Raw genomic sequence first — 14,288 nt, 5'->3', positions numbered from 1 at the left:
CTAATTTTCTGATATGATGAATTTGAGATTTTCATTTGTTGTCATTTGTAATCATCAAAATTAAACGAAATAAACATTTGAAATATATGAGTTTGTATGTAATGTATGAATATAATATACAAGTTTCACTTTTTAAATGGAATTACTCAAATCAATCTACTTTTTCATGATATTCTAATTTTATGACCAGCACCTGTATGTCCCCCCTTGCTGACAGACTCGGTGTATAACTCCCGCTGAGTACTGCTTTACAACTTTCGATGCGCAAAAGAATAAAAAACATCTACAAGTAACACAGCCGCAGTGGGAACTACTGTTTGAGTGTTATTGATCCTGCCACTATTATATCAAATTCATGCCGCTGGCAAATTGATTCAATCATTGTTCAATGCTCCTGTAATACAAACTCAATGTAGAGAAAAGATTTAGAAAATGCAGCAAAAATCCAAACTTATAGTTTGTTCATTGGTACAAATCTGTAACCTGAAACTGCATTAAAAATGTGAAAGCTATAAGTCAACCCTATGTCGAAAGAGTTCTCTGGGCATAAGAACCATCTAAGATGGACAGAAAGACAGCGGATATGTGTTGTAATGATAAATAAGTCTATTTTTTAGCTCATTTTGGGGGAACAGGGATGTAGGATTCTATATCCTGAAGATAAGACACAATAAGTCTAACTTTTTTCCTCTTTGGAGATTCTTAACAAATGGCTTTTGAAAAAGACTTGCAGGCTTGTTAGTGCCACTGCAAGGCTTTATGTGTGACGTAAATGTCATCATCGGAGGACTTGCTTGTGAGTTGCTGCAATCAGCTGTGTTGTGTTAGACTTATCCGTAGACTTCATCACTGCAGCAAACATTTATTGCCAAAGCGTATCAAAGTCCTTCATACAGGAGCTATAAAACTTAGGATAATCGATTTGTTATACGTGACCATGTCTGTTCGTGCACCTGTGAGATGAGTGTGAACACGATACCTGAGGTAGTGCACGTCCGTAATCTCCTGCATACACAGCCAGCAGAACTGACAGGCACACACAGTGCAGTTCATACGGTTACAGCTGCCGTCGTTGGTCTTCATGATGTAGGCACCGCAGCGAGGGCACGGTTTGATCTCTTCTGCATCTGCATCAGAGTAAGAATGTAAGAAAAACAAAATCGCAGTATTTATTTTTAAACTCAAAGAAATAGTTGGGGGGGGGGTTGTAACTTAGTTTGCTAGGAACAGCAATTTTCTGCACTCTTTACTGGTTGCCTGGCAACAAAGAGCCAAAAAAAATGGCAAAGTAGATAATCCCCCCAAAATACAGAAAAATATCTAATGTTTTAATACAGTTTTATAGATGATAAAGGTGTTTGAACATAGTAAGATTGATGGGCTAACTGTTTTAATGATAAATAGTAAAAAAGCTACCAACCAACTGCTGGCTTTAAATTCATATTTCATACAAATATGACAATGTCACATCTTTTTGTTCCTTTGAGTTGGTACTTCAAAATATCTGGGTTCTTGCACTATTCATTTATAAATACACAATAAGACTTCCTGCACTGCATCACTTTAATTAGTCGGCATTAGAAAATACCAGACTCACCCACTCCAGGCTCCTCGTTGAAGACGTACAGCGTGGAGGGGTCGTTGCCTCCTGAAGTATGGCGGGCTCGCTGACGCCGGGCCTGGTCGCACGTCTGGTTGGGATGCCACAGCTGCCGACAGTGGTAGCAGAACTCGGTGCCACATCCCTGACGGCCGCAGCTCAGCTTGGGACACTCTGCACAGCCATAAGCTATCACTGCATAGCTGAAAAGAAAAATGTAGTAGAATAATTATTTATAAAAGTTTCTCCACTGACTTCACATTGTTAGCTTAAAATTACGTTTATTAATTGGCATTTCATAATGTACTGTATGTGAATAATGGATCTGAAGTGGATTTATAATTTGGACTTTTTTCTTCTTCTGTATAGTGCCCTAAGATGACTTTCGTTGAGACTTGACACTAAATAAATAAACTGAATTGAACTGAACTGAACATGTTGAGTTCATGTTGATTTTCAACAACCAAAGTGGGTTTTTGGTTAACTCCTAACTCAACTAAATTTATGTAGCACTTTTCAAATGTAAAGGTAACTCAAAGTGTCTTAAATCTCTTAACACTGATCTACAAATCATTTGAGCATAATAATGTTCCTAAATCCAGTAATGATCCCATGTCGACACAAAAACAACTTAGTAAAAACCCTATTTTAAGCCATATATTTAAACAATCTGGTAATAGCAACAAAGACAAGTTTTTTTTTCCAATTTTTCTGACTGAACTGACAAAATAATGTCAAGTTGCCAAGTTAGTTGTTAGGTGGTTTATTCAGTATTCACAGATCAGGGATAAGTGGTTTGACAAACTAAAGCAAGTTCCGCTGAAAATGACCATTAAGAACTGTGCTGAAAAAGCAGCAAATGTCCAAAGTCTAAGGAACTATTAACTAAGACATTTCCAAAAAATTACAAAATAAAAGGCTCGTTCCTTGGAAGAAAAATATAAAGTACTTAGAGGTACCAAAAGCACATTACAGCTGTCACAGTTTAGTGAGGTTGGACCCAGGGATGCAGACTGACACAAGGACCTGATGAAATGAATAAAGTCAATAAAAATGAACCAAAACAAAGGGCTGGCATGGCGGCAAAACACAAGGTAAGAACACAAAAACAACAAAGAAGAACCAGAATACTGACTGAAAATAAATAGGCAGGGACTGAGGAGGTGGCTGATTGCAGCTAAACCTAATGTGTACCTGGAACAGGTGTGAGTGGAGGACTAAGAAACAGGACTGACTGAGAAAAAGCAATGGAAGTGACTGGAACTGAACACAAGGGAAACATAAAAAACAAACATAATAACAAAAAAAGAGCAAACTTCAAAACAGAAAACAAAAATCACAAATTGTGCAGCTGCATCCAACTCCAACCCTAACAGACTGCTGAGTCAGTCTCGCATTGAGTCCTGAACCCTGGTGGTTTTGTGCCTTTAACAACAAATATCAGTTAAATACATGCACATAACACACATACATACTTGTTGGGATTTCTCATCAATGGCTAAATCTTGTTTTTCATGAACACTCAGGTTGTGCAGCAATGGATCAGTGCCTGCTCTGAACAGCAGCAGAGAAGGTAAGGGTTAAATGAAAACCACTTTCGTTGTGGTCTTTTAAGACTGTTTTCAGATTTTCAAAGTAAATCTATAGCTAAGAAAAACTGCTTAGCAGACAGGCATCTTTTTTCGAAATCTAAGCCACGTTTGTCCCTGTTTTGGTGCTTCTGAAGCACTCGCTGCTCGCTAACAAACTCTTTGCAGTCTGGAGCTATTTCTTTACCGCAGTAGAGCATCTCTTCAAAAAGCAAAAAGGTTTGAGCTGAGCTTTCAAATGTTTCCAGTTTATTCATTATTCAGACAGAAAAAAAACTCATTGGTATAACGATGAAAGAGCTGTGACAAGGTCTTGATTGAGTTTCTGCTGCCTCGCTGAGTTTTGTCTCCTGGTTCCAGTAGGAACCTTTTGAAAGACAGACCAGTAGAGTGTGAGCATCACCAGCTGACATGTTGCCTTCATTACAAACTGCGATTAAACATTTGTCTGTATGTATTATATGTTAAAAACCATGATTTAGCTTGTAATACTGTCATTTAAATTAAGTCAACATCAAGTAATACGTTTGTGTCTTACTTTAACTTGTTAGCATGGTCAGACATTTCTGTTTTTCTTCGGTTTAGCCAGCAGATGGCAACATTTTCCAGTTGACATGGTCTACTAAGTTAATTTAGCTCGTTTATTTGTTTAGTCACTTTCGCAATTATTTAACAAGAAAGTAACAGTAATGTCTTACTGCAGATATTTAATTCAATTTATTCTGTGGTGTGAAGTTTAAATGGAAATATGTAAAATACTAAAGTAAGCAAACAGTAAATGACATGTCTTATTGTGTTTCTGTTTCAGTCTTACAATTAAAATATATAAAACAATGAGAATAGAGAAAAACCTGAAAGAAAAAAAACTAAGGAGTAAACAGTCAAAAATAAAACTCCAATCCTCAAACGAAACTTCTTCTGAGTCGTCGTTCCTCATTATTGATAACTATCTGTCTAGCTGTATAAGCTGAAGACGGAATAGAGTTACTGAACAGTCATTTTTCTAAAAAGCCAGAAAAACATAGTTTGCTCTGTGTGGTTCAGTCCTCACCTGCAGTCGGGCGCAGGACACCAGCGTGTATCTGGATCCGCAGCCAGAAAGCGCCTCAGCTGGAACTCCTCGAACCTCTCCAGCAGCGCCCGGTCATCCAGGATGGCACGGACGTCCAGGGGCGTCAGAGTCTCGGGGCACTGCGGACACGCAATGCTCACCCTGCTCTCGGATATCTCGATGCGCAGGTATTGGCGGAGGCAGTCGGAGCATGCCCGATGGGAACACGAGGTGAGCCGCTGGAAGTGGCAGCGCGGTTGGCTGAGCAGGCACAGCGGGCACTCCTCCAGGTGCTCGTCCAGCAGCTGCTCCTGGCTGGACGAAGAGAGGGAAAGGACGCCGGTGGAGCCGCTGCTGACCCCGCCGGCCCCCTCCTCCGGGGCAGCGATGTCCTTGACCACTTCAGCAACAGCTGGTGGACCATCTTCTTCGCCTCCTTCGGCTCCAGAAACTTTGGATTTTCCAGCATCTTCTGCTGTGAGGCTGAGTTCCTGAGAACAACAACAGAGTTGATTAGTTTACCACATCTAATCAGCAGCATGTCTGAAAATGCCAAAATAATTTCCAGTCTGGGGAACTCTGTTATGATTGCTGCCCTGACGACCAGACCCAGGATAAGAACGGATGAAAGAATCGATGGACCAAATAAATGCCCTACAACAATAATGCATGACAAATTTCCACAATAACAGTTCTCTTTAAAAACAAGACAAATGAAGTGAAAAGCCTGAATCTCACCTGCTCTGGATGCTCACTCGGGGTCAAAGTTATGGGCACCTCCTCTTTGGGCCACAGTTCCAAAGGCCGCTCAGGCTTTGGCTCAGATTTGGGCTTGCGACTGAAGAAGTTCAGGAAGCTCAGGGGCCCAGTTTGTTGTTTGGGCCTCTTCATGTTCTAGGATGAGAGCAGGCCAACGACCATGAACTGGATGCAAAGGGTTCTGTGTGTGTTAGACGCTGTGCGTGTGTGTGTGTGTGGGCGGTGGGCACTGTGAGAGCTCTCACGGCTCAGAGTTTTGGAGCTGGATGCCTGCTTCTCTATACGAGCAAAAAAGTGTGGGAGAGATGGAGAGGAGGTAATCCCTGCCTGAGGGGAACATTGCTAATCTGGAGCTTTTCTGAGGGCTGATCATGTGGTTTATTATTGTCTCTCTTAAGTTTTCTTCTTTCTCCACCTCTGCAGCAGTTCGTATGAAGTAAAATTAGTCCTCAGATGGTAGAATGGTCATTGTTATTCAAGTTCTTCTTCGCAGTACAAACAGTCCTTTTTCCTGAGAAAAGAAAAGAAAGATTATTACTAAATCGAAGGTCTGGAAATACTGACTGTACATTGTCTTTGTGTTTTTGCAGTTTTACAATATTTTCAATAAATTAACTGCTTTATATCAATGTATTTACAATATTTACACATATTTGTATATGCACAGATCTGCAATACTGTAAAACTCTAGTGCTTCCATAAGAAATTATGATACAAGATGTGTTCTGTTAACTATGTTTGCAACAATTATGGAGGGTCCCTGTGCAGGTTTCCTTAAGAAATCTCCCTCTGAGAAAGCAGGAAGCAGGTGAACGAAACTATGATGTAAAATAACAAATAAAACCATTTGATCAAACTACTGAGTGACGAAAAGCAAATCATACAACATCTCCCTGCTGTACAGATTTCACTTCTATTTCTTAAAAGCGAGCTCCAGCCACTCCTGCAATGATTGAGATGATGAATGGAGAACATCAGTTCTTTTTTTAGGAAACTCTTCTGAAAAAAGGCACTATTCATCATCTCAAATCTACCGACAGTTTCATAAAACCACACACACACCCAAAAAAATACTAAGAATTGTTTGTGAATGCCTTCATATAATTATCTTTTGTCCCAAACGTCTTGTTCCTGGGCATCACGTTTAACTGCCTTCACCTTGTAATATTTAAAATTATATAATTTATTTACAAATATATAAACTTCATTACATTGTTAGTGAATCTTGAAGATGAAATTATTGATTTAAAAAAAAAATGTTTTTGAACCTTTTTAGCAATTTCAGAAAATGAACTCTCCTTTTCTGGGTGAACTTTTAAATCTCTATAACCCTAAACATAATGGCAGTTGTATTTGTTAAAACGTGATTGTAATTAGTAACCTTTTAACACGGTATTACAACAAACCTGCTTCTTAGCAATTCAACATAAGGTATAAGGCATTTTGTTCTTGGAAATAAAACAAAATAGCAGAAACTGACATTTAAAGTTTGACCTTCAGTTAAAAACTGTCATTCCTTGAAGGAATCCATATTGCCTTGCATGTCAAAGTTTGAAACAAAAAATCTCAGGTGATCTGTTAGTGTTAGTGTATGTATTGGGGATCACTCTCAACTACTACCACACCAAATTTTAGCTCAATATTTGTAAAATGGACGGTGTCACAGCCATTTTTGTGTTTGCTTTGGTTGATTAGCTTTGGAAGCCAAATTAAATTAAATTTAGTCCCAACATTAATCTATTGTATTTGCACATGTAATGATGACTTTCTGAGATTTTTTTTTTTTTTATTAAAATGCATCCACAAATTGACTAAATTACAGCCATTTATGTGTTTGCTAAGATTGATTAGCTGTGGCTGCCATCTTGAATTGGGCTGACCCAAAAAGATAATCAGTTGTAGATGTACATCTAATAATAATTTCTGGACAGTTTTATTAAAATCCATACACTGGTTTATGAGCTATTTTACTAAAAGTCAGAGAAACACACACACCTTTCACGACAACAACAATAACATTGCATAAACATTTGATTACAAAATAAGCAATGCCATTTCAGTCCTTTGTCTACTTTTCTTTTCCTAATACTTACATGAAATCCATGCAGTTCGATTTTCTGCCCCATCCCCTTCTGTTCATCATATTCCCTCAGACTTGAGCAACAAGGTCGCAGCCATAAGACGCAACGAGCAGATGGATGAGAGACTTGTGACTGAGTGGACCGAGGGAGATGGAGGGTGAAGCGGAGAAGAGGCAGTAAAAGACGACACGGACGGCTCTTTCTCTCCAACAGGCAGCAGAGAGCTTTTATAATCAGGCCCCAAGAGCAACGGGAGCATGAGATGATTCACAAAACCCCCAGACCAATTAAAATAGCTGTCTCCATGGCACCGTGTCAACGCAGACAATAGAATACAGCATGAAATATGGCATAATCAAAGGCCTGGCATTCCTTGAAGGAATGCATGTTGCCTTTCATGCCACAGGTTTAGACTGAGATCATCTTATGTTGGGAAGGTATAGTCATTCCGATTAAACCTTAGTGACTAAAACACCAAATTTCAGCTCAGTATCTGCAAAATCCACTAAATTATAGCCATTTTGTGTAGGCTAAAGTGGATTTGTTGTGCCAGCCATTTTGAATAGTCGTATGTCCAGTGGTCACTTCATTTAAATCTGTCCAGTGGTTCATGAGACATCTTGTCAACAAACAAACAGAGTTAACGCCAAGGTTTTAAGCAAAGATGTTGCACAATGTACTGCACTCAAAGCATATGTTGAGGATGATGCTCTGTTACTTCCACATCAAATTTTAGCTCAGTATCTGTAAAACTGACTGACTTATACATAAAATGATATAATGTTTTTTAAAAAAGGGTACATTAGATCAACTGTCATGGCCGTCAGCAGGGTTCGAACGCTGCTTTGATAATGACAGACTCGGTCCGCTTTGATTCACAGCTATCAGATGATCTTTGGACAAGCTCAGTGGCAGATTGTAAGGTCGGTGCACAAAGCTCCCAAACCTCCATCCTCTACGTGAAATCCTGTGTGGTATTTTTAACAAGAACAGCTACACGTCTGTGGTGTCCACTGTTGTCTTTCCAAGAACACCCGGAGCTGAGTAAACCTGAGCCCACACACAGAGTCACCTGGGAAGACGTCGGTGGAAACTGATGGGAAAAAGCCAGACATTTTCAAAAGGCACTTGGCAGCTGATTGGATGGACTATGTGTGTGTCGATGCCAGTCGGAAGCAAACTTCCACCAATTAGATTAGAGACAAAGAGCCAGTAAAAAAAAAAAAAAAACTGATTCATTCATTTCTTTCCCAGCGTCAGGTGGGAAAAGGGCCAAAACATCTGTTCATTCAAAATATACCTTCAGTCTTGCTCTTTCCTTTTATTTCACCAGCATTCTGTATCCAAATACATATACATGTATTTATACCCACATCTGTGGGTATGTATGTATATGTACTGTATAAAACCACACTCTGCAACACACACAAAAGTAGGGAAAGACATACAAGGAGACTAAGTGTTTTTCAAGTTAGAATCTGGTGTTTTACTTCAGTTTGCTTCCCGACACAAAAATAACATCAAGCATCTGCACACAGTTCATTCCCTAATGACTTTGTGAAGAAGGATAAGGAGATTAGCAGGCACCGATTCTGCACAGACTGCTCACATACTAAAACTTAGATTGGACAGAACAGTGCACCAACAAGATATACCGTGCATGAGCCTTTCGACTGGTACTCAGGCAGAGATCACTGCTGGCTTTAATTCTTCCAGGTATCTTGATAGCACTTTGGTGCTTTCCTCCCTTTTCACGTCTTTCCCCCTCAATTCTCGACGCACACCTGCTCACAAATTCTGCAGGCTCAAACCTGAATTGTGACGGGCATCTTTAGGATCCTGAATGACATCAGACGTCCTTTGTCAGGATTCTGTGTGAGCCACTTCACCTATCCTGAAGTCACAGCTGCTAAAGTTCTGCACTTGGACATGTTTTTTTATGCTACAGATGTTGTTTCAACACCTGGTTCTTCATGGTCTTCTGCTGTGAATGCCAGATTAGCAACTCAGCCGATATTAATGGTTTAAGCATATAAATTTGACTAAACAAGGCATAATAATCCAAACGTTTGGAACCACTGTTCCAACTTATTCACATATTCTCTGTTATCCCAGCTTCGTGCACTTGTGCAGCTAGATTCTTACACTGCTATGTGCTGCACAGTTTGAAAAGTCTTCATTTTGCATCTTGTTGTTTGGGAAAAACCCCACTTCTAGGACTTTTGTGTTTAAAGCTTTTCTGCTGCTTGGGGTTTTAAGTTTCTAATTGGCAGATCGAAGCAATGACGGGAAAGTGAAAAATAAATGAATAAAAATAAGACAGAAGGAGGTAAATTGACCTAAATGGCTAAAGCAAAGCCATTTAAGTTTCTTTAATCAGAGATTAAAGAAACCTAAACAATCAAAGAAAGCATCTGTTTAAAAAAAACATATTTTGTCTTTAACCATTCTGCATCTATGTGTAAATTACTACCTTAAAATATTTAATTAATTTGAATATCTATAATAAAACTGCACATGAAATTAAGTTGTTATCTTTGCATAATAATATCGGTAACTATAACCCTTCGTGTAATATCAAAATGAAAATGAAGTATATATGTGGGATTACTCAACAGTAATATGGCAGAAAGGAAAAGCAGTTCAACAACAGATGGACGTTTGCAAAAGCTTATCTGATTCTAACCAAGTCAGCTAACGTGCACCAACGATCTCCTCAACACAAGAACAGTCAGCCGAACGACATTTCTTCTGTTCACTACCATCTAAAATGTGAGCACTAAAAGAAAAGCAACAGCCACGTGCTTTCAGTCTCAATCCACAGCAGCAAAGCCTCATGTTTAATTTATTTCCAGCAGGCCAAGGAAAACTGATCCCTCAGCAGACAGTTTTGCCAGACGTCATTACATAATATAGAAAGAAAGCAGCTTGTGATCTTACTGTATCCTCTGATATGATTCAGCGTGTTGATTCACGCCAGATTCAATGACAAGCAAGCACAAACATGGGCAGATTTTCACATAAGGCATGAAGTTTGTAAGATCTGAACGGTCGTCAGTTTGCCAGTGTTGTCTTCTGTGCCTTCGGAGCAGCTTAACTCAGCTCGGAGGAAAATAAAATCATTTCACAACCTTAAGCTTTGAGGGACTTTTTAACAGAATGTTGTTAGTGCAAACGGGAGTATTTGAGTTAAGAAGGCATTACCAGATGAGATTTAAAAGAGGGTTTCCATATTAAAGGAAAGGATTTAGTGTATTGTGTGAATTATAAAATATACTGTTTCAAATTCCAAAAGCCAGAATCTGCTGCTTCATTGTTGACCTTTTTTTAATGAGTACCCAAATTATATGCAGTGACAGTTTGCTCGAGCAGACCTTCAATACATTCAGTTTTAAAAAACAGGTCTTAATAGTGACGATTTCTTTCCAAAATAAAACTAGAACCCCTTGAAGGAATGCATATCACCCGCCGCCTTCCATGCCAAAGTTTTAAACCAAGACCTTGTGTGATCTGTTAGTGCTTAAAGTACATGTTGGGGATGATTCTCAGCTACTACCACACTACATTGTAGCTCACTATCTATAAAACTGACTGGGTTAGAGCTATTTTTGTGTTTGCTGGGGTTGATTAGCTGTGGTGGCCATCTTGAATCAATGTGACTCCAAACATTTATCAGCTACAGATGTACACCCAGGGATTACATTCTGGGAGTTTTATTCAAATCTGTCCAGATGCTTATTTGATATTTTGCTAACAGACAAACACACACAGACACGGGCTATTGCATGATTGCTTGTACTACAGTCTAACAAAACATGAATAAGCTACAATAATATAATAAATAGCATAAAATTTGGTCTCTTAGTTGCTAAAAAACAATTTACCAGAAGTATGAAATATTACTTTCTAAGTCACTAGTTAGGGAAAAACTGTGGATTTTTTTAAACAAGTCTGGTATTTGCTAACAGAAGGAGCATTTGATGCAAGAAAAAAAGGCTGTTTTTAGGATGATGAAACGAGACATATTTATTAGAGAGAGAGAGAGGGAAAGAGTGCAGGAACATCAAGAGAAGCCAAATCAACTGTTATGTTGTACTAAAAAATAATACACTGATAAGTTCTGTAATTAAAAAAAAAAAAAAAAAAAACAGAGATCCAAAGACATCCCATCACTGAGCCAAGTGGAGAACACTCTGTAGGAGGTAAATGCATCATCGTCCAAGAATGCCATATTCTCCATATGGCATGAGACTTTACAAAAACAAATACTGCAGAGGTATCCTGAAACGGGATTATTTTTAAAGAACTGGAATTTTTTTTTTAAATGTGATAGTGTCAACAAAACATGGACTCATATAAACAAATAAACTCCAAAACATTTAAAGTGGGGGGTGACTTCTTATTGACACATTTGCATTTTTGTGCAACCCCAGTTCCAACCAAGTCGAGGCGTTGTGTAAAAATGTAAATCAAAACAGAATTGATTTGCAAATCTCATAAAGCCATATTTTATTCACGATGGAACATAGTAGACACATCAAATGTTTGAACTAAGAAATTGTGCCTGCCTTTCTGATGGCACGGGGGGTGCATTAGTGCCTCTGGCATGGGCAGCTTACACAAAAAAAGTATATACAAATATCAGAACATAGGTTCCTATGCAGAGGGTGTCTTCTTCAGGGAAGGCCTTGTATATTTCAGCAAGACAATGCTAAACTGAATACAGCAGCATGGTGCTGAACTGACCTGCCTGCAGCTCAGACCTCTCACCGGCTGAAAACATTTGACACATCATGAAACAAAATATCTGGCAAAGACGACCCGGGACTGTTGAACACTTGCATATCAGACAAGAATGGGACAACACTGGCTCTGTCCCGTCTTTTTTTAGATGTGTTGGTGCCATAAAGTTCAACGTTTTTCCAAAAGATTGTGCAATTTCTTAGTTTAAACATTTGGTATGTTTACTATTTTCCTCTGTGAATAAAACACAAGTTTATGAGGTTTGCAGATCATAGCATTCTGTTTTTAATTTACATTTTCCACTCTGTCCCAACTTTGTCAGAACTGAGATGTTCTATTAAATCGGGCTTAATGTTGCACACTATAACCAAAAACCTAATCTTGAACTGAGCTATTAGATGTATTGTATACAATGCATGTGTTCTTTTAAGTGGTTGCACACCTGTCTTGAAAATAAAAATAAAAATAACAGATGGGATAATTACAGAACCCGGATTTTGCCCTGAAGCTGTCTCTCCTCCTTTGATAGGTGGTGTAGGGGTGAGAGAGAGAGAGGAGAGAGAGAGGGGGGGAGATCTGAAACAGACTTTTCTGCATCTTGTCCTCTGCACATCACAACATACAGAGGGTCACGTGATCTCGTCCCTGTGGACGCACGGTGTTTAGTGGTGACGTGACACCTGTTAACGGGATGTTGTTTTGCGATGGGAGCTGCAGACCTGCCTCCTCAGGGGGGGCAGGGAAAACCTGATGATACTCAAGAAGAACTGTCCACTGGTCTGGACACATGCCCACATCAGCAATGCGGGGATTCAGAGGCATGGGAATGACCTCAGTCTACACACGCACACACACACACACACACACACACACACACACACACACACACACAGAAAAACACACACCTTCAGCTCAATTTTTAACCAAAACATTCACTCTTTTCCACTCTCGTTGATGTAAAAACCTTACTAATCCACTTTAAAATCTATAAAATAAGAAATAAGAAAATAGGTTTGAAAGAACATATTTTGGGGGGGGGGGGTAATCATAACAACAGTCTTTTAAAACTCACTATATGACATCCACAGCTAATATTCTATGTATTCTTTATAAATAAGCCACGGGCCTACAGGCTAAAAGCAACATATAGGAAGGCAGATGGAAATCTGACGGGTTTAAACGGCGGAAAACTGAAAAGTCATTTTCTGAAAGTTGCTTTCACATTTGCAGACATGATTTCACGGATCTGCGGGAGAGCTTCGTCCAGCGCATCAGCTATATGTCAGGGAGTGGCATGTTTAATGGGCTGTGGAGTCGCATTCACCTCCACCTTCATGTAAAAGCCGCGTGGACAAAACAAAACAAACAGCAGCAGCGGCTCCAGCAGCAGCGGCGGCACCGAAACCGCTCCGTAAACGCGCACCTGGCAGCAATTTAAAAGCCCCAAATCATTCCGATTGCGTTATCCTTACCTTCTCCCCCCTCTGCGCAGCGCCTTCTTTTTTCTCTTTGCAGCGATACGATCCACCACAACTGGCTCCTCCTCCTCCAGGACCAAACACACGCACGCGCGCACGCACACACACACGCTAACACAAATCTCTCTCCTCCTTTACGGTGGCGCACGGAGAGCACACGGCGCGGATTAAAAAGCTGCAGAGGGGCGCGCGTGCGCGTGTGGCCAGGCTGAGAAGAGGCTTCGCCTGAACCCAGCTGATGGTTGTGTGGTGGATGTGGAGGNGGAGGCACACTGCAGTGACAGCAGCCACATGACGCAGAATCCCAGGATCCCCCCCGATCAGAAATGCCCAGTCTCTCACAACAGCACGGCTTCACAAAGACACATGCAGGGGTTTATTCTTTTTAGTAAACTCTTTTTCCGGTGCAGAATTCGACAGCATGTGGCTGCCTGCCTGTTCTCCATCCTGCATCCTCCCATCACTCCAGCCCAAACGCACAAGCCTCAAACCGCACACAGAGCAGCTTGTTCACATGGACAAGTTTTTTCCTTGCTCTGACAATTTCCAGCAACTCTAAGGACATCCGAGCCACGAAACAAAGCTGTGGCACATTGAATTGTACGATAAACTATCAGGATCCGGTGCTGTTGTGGTTGTTTTTTTTTTGTTCTTTTTTTTTTTTATTCACTCAAGTCATTTTTGACATCATGTTTCTTGTCTTCATTATTGATACTCCTGTCTCGTTTCTTACTGTCTTTGGTCATTCACTTTGCATTCCCTCCTCAGTCTTGTTCCTTAGTCTTGCCAGTCATCTCGCACCTGTTTCTAGTATTCATTATTGTCAGCTGTCACCATTTGTCTCATCACTTCCTGTCTGTTTTAGCTCTTGATTTTCAGTCCATCTTCAGTCAGTCATATTGCTTGTTACCTTCTTGTGTTCCTTTTCAGGTGTTCCCTTTTTACCTGCTGCCTCATCACTTTTATTTTTGTTAATAAATTCCTTTA

General features: G+C 39.9%; 1 protein-coding gene across 3 annotated transcripts in view; it reads right to left on the bottom strand.

Annotated features, from left to right (window-relative positions):
* si:ch211-278j3.3 (E3 ubiquitin-protein ligase RNF19A) overlaps window positions 1-13,531 on the bottom strand; it is a 22,746-nt gene extending 9,215 nt beyond the window's left edge. The window contains exons 1-5 of one of the 3 annotated variants that reach the window (XM_017427233.3): window positions 13,296-13,531; window positions 4,979-5,510; window positions 4,241-4,731; window positions 1,598-1,803; window positions 980-1,127 (exon numbers count right to left, since the gene is read on the bottom strand). In XM_017427233.3, coding sequence (XP_017282722.1) covers window positions 980-1,127; window positions 1,598-1,803; window positions 4,241-4,731; window positions 4,979-5,131 — 998 coding nt within the window. In that variant the 5' untranslated portion in view covers window positions 5,132-5,510; window positions 13,296-13,531. Of the gene's footprint in view, window positions 1-979; window positions 1,128-1,597; window positions 1,804-4,240; window positions 4,732-4,978; window positions 5,511-7,092; window positions 7,241-13,295 lie in introns of those variants that run through there. The other 2 variants (XM_017427231.3, XM_017427232.3) reach the window with 2 other exon arrangements.
* Window positions 13,532-14,288: the final 757 nt, after the last annotated feature.

The sequence above is a fragment of the Kryptolebias marmoratus genome, linkage group LG19, assembly GCF_001649575.2.
Source record: "Kryptolebias marmoratus isolate JLee-2015 linkage group LG19, ASM164957v2, whole genome shotgun sequence".
NCBI classification, from domain to species: Eukaryota; Metazoa; Chordata; class Actinopteri; order Cyprinodontiformes; family Rivulidae; genus Kryptolebias; species Kryptolebias marmoratus.
This window is presented reverse-complemented; position numbering and strand designations above follow the sequence as displayed.